The sequence below is a fragment of the Haemorhous mexicanus genome, chromosome 17, assembly GCF_027477595.1.
Source record: "Haemorhous mexicanus isolate bHaeMex1 chromosome 17, bHaeMex1.pri, whole genome shotgun sequence".
In the NCBI taxonomy this organism is placed as follows: domain Eukaryota; kingdom Metazoa; phylum Chordata; class Aves; order Passeriformes; family Fringillidae; genus Haemorhous; species Haemorhous mexicanus.
Window position 1 is genome coordinate 1,139,058 of NC_082357.1, and position 9,966 is coordinate 1,149,023.

At 51.2% G+C, this 9,966-nt stretch overlaps 1 protein-coding gene across 1 annotated transcript in view; it reads right to left on the reverse strand.

The window, feature by feature from the left end:
- Positions 1 to 8,728, reverse strand: part of PIGQ (phosphatidylinositol glycan anchor biosynthesis class Q) — a 33,795-nt gene extending 25,067 nt beyond the window's left edge. The window contains exons 1-2 of the mRNA XM_059861459.1: positions 8,654 to 8,728; positions 5,104 to 5,794 (exon numbers count right to left, since the gene is read on the reverse strand). Of these exons, the coding sequence (XP_059717442.1) occupies positions 5,104 to 5,768 (665 nt within the window). The 5' untranslated portion in view covers positions 5,769 to 5,794; positions 8,654 to 8,728. The remainder of the gene's footprint in view (positions 1 to 5,103; positions 5,795 to 8,653) is intronic.
- Between the last annotated feature and the right edge of the window lie 1,238 nt (positions 8,729 to 9,966).

Sequence of the window (9,966 nt, forward strand, 5' to 3'; positions counted from 1 at the left end):
TCCAAGCCCTGTCCAGCCTGGCCTTGGACACTGCCAGGGATCCAGGGGCAGCCACAGCTGCTCTGGGCACCCTGTGCCAGGGCCTCCCCACCCTCACACAAAGAACAATTCCTTCCCAATATCCCATCCAGCCTTGCCCTCTGTCAGTGGGAAGCCATTCCCCTTTGTCCTTTCCTTCCATCTCTTGTTCAAAGTTCCTCTCCAGCTCTCCTGGAGCCCCTTTAGGCACTGGAAGGGACTCTAAGGTCCCCCCAGGGCCTCCAGCTCTCCAGGTGAACCCCTCCAGCTCTCCCAGCCTGGCTCCAGAGCAGAGGTGATCACAAGTTTCTGTGTGGTGTGAGCCTGGTATAACAAACAGCTGTGCTCTCCATGCAGTTTATGTCCCTTCCCCCCTCCTTTTCTCTTCTCTTCCACTTTATTCTTCTCTTTTTTTTTTTCCCTTTATTAATTCCAAATTCTTTTTTCAGGGTCTTCACTTCTACCTTCTCTCCACTGCCTTGCAGTGACCAGCATTATGTAGATAACCAACATTTAGTATTTAATTAGGTTTCAAACTTAACATCCACATTAGGCCTGTAGGGGAGGAAACAGTCACAAGGTTCTTTTCTTATGACTCAGAAGAAAAGTACAAAATGATGCTCAATTATTTTGGGGAGTTACTTTTATTACCACACAACCTATGAAGCAAGGACAGTTGGTGATCTGCGCAGGTTGGAGTGACACAGTACTGGGAGCAGGCTGGTCACAGAAACCACAGCAACACATGGCACCAGGTTTGGTTTGGGGGATAAATAAATTCTGATGTGGACATAATTTGGATCACTTCTCTCCTGTACACAGGAGCACATTCTACCAGCCAGTGCAGTTGTTGCACTATTTTCACAGTGTTTTACTGTTTTTTATTACAGGTCCAGGAATCCATGGTCACTTTTAGTCACTTCATCTACTCTCCTGTGCTGCTTTGGCATGGTTTTTCAGGTTACATTCACTTCACACAATACCATTACTCCTTGTATCCTGCTTCACTCTGGAAATTGCACAGCTGCTCGGATCACTCCTGAGCATGGCCTGGAGATGGATGTCCCTGCAAACTGTGCGTGCCTGTCTGGGATTTCACCCGGAGCATGCCAGCCCACACCCAGCAGCAGATGCCCCCATGACTGGTCAGGATGGGCACACTGGGGTGCCCACTGCAATTTATACAATTCACACCAATCACAAAGGTACCGTTCTTCCAAACCCTGCTCAGTTCCCTGGGGCTGCTGTCCCTTTCCTCCCCGCACCCTCCTGAGCCCTTTGAACCCCACTTTGTGCATCATTTGTCAGCTGAAGGACCAGAGTGTTGACATCCCCCTCTTCCCCCTCCCTCCCCATTCAAATTTCAGACACATTGGGTTTGAAACACACGCAGTGTACTGTGAATCATTCTTAATTTGAGGTCTCCAAGTTACTCAGCTCTGCACTACAGCCTCCTACCTTGGAGACAAATGAATGCACTGTTCCTCAGCTGACTTGTCAGGAGGAGGGAGCTGAGGCGGTGGAGAAAAGAGCACTGTGCAGGGGAGGGAGAGGGGGTGACTGCTCTGGCCACTGATCATGCACACCTGGGCTCCCAGATTCACCAAGACACCAGAGCAGATGAGTTTTCCCTTCCAATTATGCCCCAGCTCAGTGGTTACAAACTCCGGTGTGGCAAAACTTGACTAGAGCAGAGAATTGCACTTGAAATGTAAAGAAGGGGAAGGAGGAACGCTCTACCTGTGGGATTATGTACAGATGGCTGAAGGTGAAGAATTATGGGTCAAACACCAGCTGCCAGACCCTGTCAGCTCAGGCAGAAAGCAGCAGCTCTGGGGGCTGTGCTACACTACACACTCACTGGGTGATAGTCCCATCCTCTCTCAGCACTGGGTGTCTCTCACCATCCATGGCTGCTCCTCAAGTTGGAGGCAGCCAGCCCCTGGCTCACCCCTAGTCTGACACCCCCAGCCAAGAGAAAGGACAGGGTGCTGTGGTCTGCCAGAGGAATGTCTTGCACAAGTGGGAATGATTCCCAAAGCAGCCTCATCCCCAGAGCACCAAAACACTGTGCAGCCTGCAATGGTTCAGCTCTTCAACTGGACTCCATGGGGCCAAAAACACATCACAGGGATGTCCTGGTCTGTGCTACAACTGACTCTCTTTTCACTCACCACCACAAGCACAACCTCTATTCCACATACTTTCTTTTCTTTCTTTACATACACATACTTACTGAAATAAAAAAAACAAACATACTGCAAAAAGCTCAATAGAGCAGCTGCAATTTGTGCTATGGGAACTCTCCTCTCTGTGAGGACTGAGGAAGACAGCAAAAAAATATTCCTTGCGTGGTCTCCTACCCCTTTGCACATCGACTGTGCATAGCCAGAAATACTCCCACATGTTTACAACACAGTATACAGAACCATTTTCAGAACTTCAATGGAAAACCAACCTGATTAAAAAAACCAACAAAAATCCAGTGACGTTGTGTCATTGCATTATCTAAGCAGCAGGAGATCTTTGGGGTATTTCCAAATATAAGGAATTTTTGCAATAAATTAACAGAGCCTCCATGAGTAAGTCTTGATTTTCCAATTCAGTTTTTTCCCAAGAGTGAGAGGGGAATTTTCACATATCAGATGAAAAGCAATCTTTCCAAATCTGGATCACATGCAAATATTAAGCTCCATTAACCAGAACACCTGCGTGTCTTCTCCCTCCTTGCTAGAAACTGCAGGAGCTGTGCCTCCCTTTGGATGAGGAATTGGAGGTGTTTAAAAACAGACTTTTTTAAAAACGAGCACATGGAATTTACTGCCTCAAGACTAAAACATCCTAACGTCCCCAAGAGCAGAGACCTTCAGGGATAATGGGAATGCTGCCCCCAAGTTCCTCTGAAGCAGAATCGCAATGGCCACCCCTTAGCACACGGTGGTGCTGAAGAAATGCCTTAATTCAGGATGTGCAGAACGTGGGAACACGGGGTGAGCTTGGAGGGATGGCAGCGACTCAGTCCCTGAGATTTCCAACACTGCTGCTCTGCTTCTCCCGTGCAAATACACAACAGGGGCATATCCAAAAATCCCCAAACCTCCTCAGCCTGAGAGGACATTGCTGATCTCTTTCTTTAGCCTTTCAAAGCTGACTATCCCTTAACATCGCAAAAAACAGATAGAAAGAAGTCCTGTGACCTGAAGGAGAAAAAAACCAGTAAATCTTATTTTATGGGATGTCCTGTCCCAGCACGGGGAGGAGGGGACTGGAAGGATACCTGCACGTGACATCTTGAGCCCTCCCAGCCTCGAGTATGTTGGCATGAAGGAGGTTGTACCACACACCATGTGGTACAAAATGGAACCAAATTCCTTTAAATGACTTAGAAGGTCAAGCAGGAGACTTGTTATAAAGCCAGGTACTAATCTCTGTTCTCCAAGACTGATGTTTTAAAACACGTAGGAGATAAGCAAATATAAAGTTGATACTGTGGGTGAATAAAACAAAGGAGAGAGAAAGCTCTGCCTCCCAAGGCTAAGGACAGGCTCAGTGCTGGTTTGTGCACAGCAAGCCTCGCATTCTGCCTGCTGCCAGGTACAGCTGGCTGCTGCTCTACCTCCAAACATCCATCCTGGCCCTAGGAAAAGCTGCAGTCAGAATTCCTGACAAGCTGGGTAGCAGCTATCTGGGCCCAACCTGCCAGCTGAGCTTGAGCTCCCAGCTTATGTTTAGACTGCAGACTGTGACTGGATGCCAGCAAGGCTTGAGCTTAACCTGACTCCAAGCCTGGCCTGAACCCTGGCACCAGCTGAGGTGGGACCAAGTGAGACCAAGTGCCTGTGCAGAAAAGAATCATCCTGTCTGCTGGTGGTGGCACATGGACAGGAAAAGGACCTTTGGAGCTGACTCCAAATCTTCTGCCCAACCACAAAGTTGTGACTTAATCACCATTAAGAACCAGTAACACACAGTATCTACAGAGCAGTCCCAGGACACAGGGGTCCTTGATGAGATCAGGTTTGAATCTCAATCTCTTCCAATAATCCAAAACTGGACAGGTTTTCCTTTGTGTACCAGACTGCGTAACCCAACTGCTAAAAAAATCTTTGGATGGGAAGAGTTTCACTGTAATTCTTTTACAACTGTATCACATAATTGGAAACCTGTTAAATACTTCCATTCCTTTAGGCTGTACTTAAAAAGATTTATCCATGAATACAGTAGTAGCTGTTATCAAAATTTTATCAATTACAGTGTCTTCTTGCAGCTCAGAACCAGAACTGCACTCTCCTCTCTGTCACAACCTCTCCAGGCAGCTGCAGTGGTGGAATCACCATCCCTGCAAGTACTCAAAAACCATGTGGCATTGGAAACATGGGTTAGTGGTGGCCTTGGCAGTGCTGGGTTAATGGTTGGACTCGATGATCTTAGAGGGCCTTTCCAAGGTAAATCATTCCATGATTTTAAATTTCTTCCCTGCAAATCTGCTCAGAATTAGCTTTCAGTCCAAGCACTTGCCACACGTTACATTTGGAGAATCCTATTCAGGCTTACAGTTGTGAGAACAGGATTTCACCAAGGATTCAGGCTGAGCAGCAATCCCTCTAAACTTCTCTTAAGTGCCAAGGTTGCAGCACCACAGTCTCTTGGAGAGAGGACGGATTTAGAAACAGTATTTGCTGATGTTTCACAGCTGCAGAGGGAGTCACAGCAAACAGGGAGGAGGGAGCCCCCAGCTATGGAGACTAAGGACAGCCTCATGTCATTCTGTCAGCCATAGAATAGCTGGAAATCCACTGTTTCAGCTGTGATGAAACCGAAGCAGGGCTGAACTATCCCTGCTGCAAATGGGGAGGACATTAATGCCTCCCCAGAAAACCTCCCAGATCTATTAAGAGCTCTGAGGGAGCCTTTGGCCTCGTGTTTTCCTGTTGTGGAGCTCCAACAGGACCTCTTGCAGCAGCCTGTTTCCAACAGAACAATTTTGTATCACATTTCTCACTGGGGTTGAGCAGTTGTCCTGCAATGCTTAAACACAAATTACATTTCCAGGCAAAACAAGCTGGGTGATGTCACATCACCTACCTGCTCCTGCAGATCCCAGAGAGCAGTGAGAGCAGGAATGTCAGCAGCATGCAGGCAGGCACAGAGGCCTGCTTCAGCAGCTCCACAATGATACTGGCCTCCACCCCATCCGACTGCCAGTGGGTCAGCTTGATGGGCCCCTCGTCGTACCTGTCTGTCATGAACAGGACCTGGCTCCTGGCCACTGTGTCAAAGATGGCCGAGAGCTTTGAGGCATCCTCTGCCCTCTGGCCAGCTGTGTCCAAAGGGGGGTGCAGATGGGAAAGCATGACCTTGCGCTGGTCATAGTACACCAAGAGGATTTCTTCCTCCTGAGGGTTCTTAGAGTGTTTCTGAAGGATAGAACAGCTCCAGAATTTGCTGTCCCCCTCTTTGCTTATCTGGATCCATGGCTCATGGCAGAATATGGTCCCAAGGTCTTCCAAGAACTCACTGAGACTCTCTTCTTTCTCCTGTTTGCTATTGCTCCACGAGCCAAGCACAGAGACACTGACTTTAGTCGCACGCTGAACTTCCCCAAGGTACTGCTTCACCTGGACAGGGATGAAGGGGAAGTGCACCACAGCAAGGATGACAGCAGAGTTCTGCTCAGAGATCCAGCGGCCGATCAAAATGCCGCTGTCCGCAGAGGAGCAGCATGATGGAAAGAACACCTTCAGTACCATGGCAGTGACCCTGCAGGGACGTACACCTGCCAATAAACACAAAAATTCAACTTGAGGATGGTGAGTAAACACAAGGAAAATCTGAGCTGGCCAAAGCCACCAGAGAGGAGAACTAAGCATGGTCGAAAACACTAAGCCCAACCACTTGAGTAATGACATTAGTGACAGCCAACAGCCAGACACACATTCAGGAGGTTCCTGATGATCTGCAGAGTTTGAAGGGAACTCCAGGGAAGCCTGGAGTTTCCCAGTAAAGCCCTTCTCCCAGTCCTGGAAAGGTCTTTCATGATGGTACACAGATAAACATAGTCCGTCGGACCAGCCAAGATCTGGCATTCACCCAGCCTTAGATCATGGATCCCACACTGGATGTGCTGGAACACCTCCTAGAGAAGGGACTACATCATAGCTCACCATGGTGCCTCTGGGATTATTTCCTGCTGCTACCAACAATCAAACACGGGTTCATGCTACCCAGTCTCCTTTACCACCTTACAACCCAGACCTCTGCAGCAAACTCAGAGCAACCTTGATCCCATCACTCAGCTCCTCCTGCCTCACTCCTCTCATCTGGAAACTGAGACGATAATTTTGTCAGAAGGGACTACAGTGACTAACTGAAGTAGTTTTAATTAATTAGATTCAACAGCCTCAAAAATGAGAAGCACCTCTACTTTTATCAGTGCTCTTTACCTTTAGTGCTTTTCTTGTCATCATTAAAAACACATCTCAGTGGCCTTGGGAGACTTTTCCAGAAAGGAGCTTTGAGGCAGTTGACAGTGTCTCTTTAAATAAGGTGGAGGTTTCTAACAGGACTATAATTGCAGTAAGGAGGGCGCTGGCGCAGAACAGGCAGCACCCGGCGCCCGCTGTCCTTTCCTGTCCTTTCCTGTCCTTCAGTGCTGTGTTAGGGATGTGGAACTCCACAGGGCCCCGAGGCTGCTCCTCTGCAAGGACCAGTCAGTTGGAAAGGGAACACAGAGGGTGTTTACAGTGTGGAGAGAGGACGCGCAGCGGGAAGGGCCTGGTGGCTTCTTCCTCTCCCTTAGGAGAGGAGAGCTGAGCCAGTAAAGCTCAGCACCTGGGAATTTCCTACAGCACTGAGGGATGGAGGAGCAGTTATAGGGAGTGATTACCCTCACAGTGGGGTAATCTGGGGAGTTGTGGATTCCTCATCTCTGGAAGTGTCCAAGGCCAGGTTGGATGGGGCTTGGAGCAACCTTGGACAGTGGAAGGTGTCCCTGCCCATGGCAGGGGGTGGAACGAGATGGTCTGTAAGGTCCTTCCCATGTCAAACCATCCTATGATCTATGATTCTTCTGAGATCCTGCTTCCTTACAGACTCCAGGTCTCTGAGGTTATCTCTCGGGTCAAAGAGGGAGAAATGAAGCCCCTCTGTGGCCTCCAGATCTTGCTGGGGGTTGGAGGATCTCTGGAGCAGTGAGAGCTAGTGCTGGGTGTGTTCAGGACCTGCAAACACTGTGCTTCCAGCACCACACTGCCAACAAAATCTCTCAGGAGAGGGAAGTCTTGGGATATACTTTGCAGTTTTGAAGTAAAAGGGAATATTCAGTCCAATGAAAAATATCAAAGACAGCCCCATGATGTTTTTCCCATCGAAAGAGGGAGAGTTGTTGTTATTGCTACAAAAGACTCTCAGTGTTTATGCACGGCTGTCCTTAAAGGTCTGTCCATCCACTGGACATTTCAGAAAGGAATTGTTGACTGACTCTTCATACACACACTTATTTTTCACTGAGATTGTTTTTAAAGATAGCCACAATCCTCTGGGAAAACTTCTCATGGAGCAGAAACACGTGTCATCCTTATCTTCTCTAGTTTGTGAATTCCTCCTCTTACATCTTCCCCAACTTTTAAAATTAACATAGTTTTATGCATGCAACTCCTCTGGCCATAGCTCAGGTCAAACAATCTGCCCTTTGGCTGCTTGAGACATGGCAGAGAAGATTCTGATACGATTTTCAAGCCGTACAAAATATCTTGACAGTTGAAAACCTTACTGATCAACTATTGTTATGTTAATGTTCTCATATTCCCAAATTCACGACTTGTCATGCATCCACCTCATTCATTTCAACAGACTGAAATATCAAATGTCATCACAGTCAACTGTATACAGAACCCCAGGGCTGATTAATTCCAGAACTTTTGTTAGGACAGCAAAGGTGAATGGTGGGATGTGGCCACAGTTTCACCCCAGAGGCTTTCCTGTGGCCACAGGGTGCCAAGGGGGACTGATCCCATAGTAGACCCACACCTGAGCATCCCCACAATCCTTTCAGGGGGGTTAGGGCCAGGATCTAAAGAATCATAGAACCATGGAATTGTCAAGGTTGGAAAAGCCCCTCTAAGACCACCAAGTCCAGTCATTCCCCAGCACCACCACCACTAAACCATGCCCTCAAGTGCCACATGCACACGGCTTTTTAAACACTTCCAGGGCTGGCATTCCACCACTGCCCCAGGCAGCCTGTGACAGTGCCTGAGCATGCATTGCGTGAAGAAATTTCCCCTTTTATCCCATCTATAAACAAATTAAACCTCTCCTGGCACAACTTAAAGCCATTTCCCCTTGTGCTGTCCCTGTTCCCTGGGAGCAGAGCCTGACCCCCCCGGCTGTCCCCTCCTGTCAGGAGTTGTGCAGAGCCACAAGGTCCCCCCTGAGCCTCCTTTTCTCCAGGCTGAGCCCCTTCCCAGCTCCCTCAGCCGCTCCTGGTGCTCCAGCCCCTTCCCAGCTCCGCTCCTTTCCCTGGACACGCTCCAGCCCCTCAGTGTTGCGAGAGGCCCGGCGGTGCCCCCGGCCCGGCGGGGGCTCCCCGGTGCCCGCGCAGGCCCCGGCCCGGCCCGGCCCGCCCCGCTCCTACCGCCCGCTCCGCTCCGCCGCTTCCGCCCGCCGTTGCTCGGAGACGCCGCTGCCGCCGGGCCGTGCAGCGGGACGGGCCCGGCCGGCGCCGCCACCCGCCGCCCGCGTTCCGCGGTGCTCCGGCTCCCCGCTCCCCGCTCCCGGCCTGCCGGGCCCCGCCGGCCCCGCTCCCGGCAGCGCGGCTCCCCAGGCTCGTTCCGGCGCCTTCCCGCGGGCCCCGAGAGCGGTGGGGCCGCCTGAGCCGCGCGATAAGGAGCGGCAGTGCCCCCCGCCTGCCCTGCCACCGCCCGCCTGGAGCGGGGCCAGGGTCTCGGCTGTGCTCACGGGACGCTGATGGCTCCATCCCCACAGGCGCTCACCTGTCCTCACAGGACCTCGCTGTCCTCTGTTCCCAAAATCGAGGGGCCCCGCTGTTCCCACAGGACCCTGCTGTCGCTCATCCCACAGGCCAGGCACCTTTCCATGTGGGACCTCATTGTCCTTCATTCCCGAAGTCCAAGGACTCACCTTTCCTCAGGGAACCCCGTTGTCCCTCATCCCAGTGGTGAGGGACTTGGCTGTGCTGATGGGACCCTCTTGATCCCCATCCTGACCACCTCAGTGAAGCCTGTCCCAGCAGAGACCCACGGGTGCCCACAGGTGCCCAAGAGCTTTGTCCTGGATCCAGCAGTGGGCTTGGGCCAGTGAGCTTGGGAAGATGCTGGGCAGCATGAGAAGGTCCCACATGGAAAGGGAGAGCAGGTGCAGAAGTGGGGGTGGGCTAGATAAAAGGTTTGGGGTTTTGTTTTAGTTGTTGGATGCCACAGAATTGGAAATAAGATGGGGGAGATTAGTTCTTCTGGGAGGGAGCTCAGCTTCCTGGGACTGGACAGGCAAGCGGGGCTCCTGCAGACCATGGAGCCCTGCTTGCCTCACTCTGCAGGGAAAGAGCTCCTGGAGGGCCCCATGCGGTGTCTGCTGTGCTCAGTGCCTGTTCCAGGGCCAGGAGGGAGCAAGGCCTTCTCCAGGGATCATTTGGGATGAAAGGCGGTGACTTGGGCCTGGGACATCAGCAGGGACCGAGGAGTCGTTAAGCTCCGTGGCCACACCGAGGGCTGGAGCGGGGAGAGGAAAACGCCCGTCCCTGTGCCGGCACACCCTGCCCGCCTTCCCCTGGCCCCTGCCGATAAAGGCAGCGCCCGTGGCTCTGAGCCCTCCTCTCCAGAGGACAACAGGGCAGCTCCCCCCCGAGGATGTGGGGCAGTGTGAGGAGTTCCATGATTCCGTATGAAATTTACTCCGTGTAGTGGTTGTTGCTTCCCTGTAGAGGTCAGG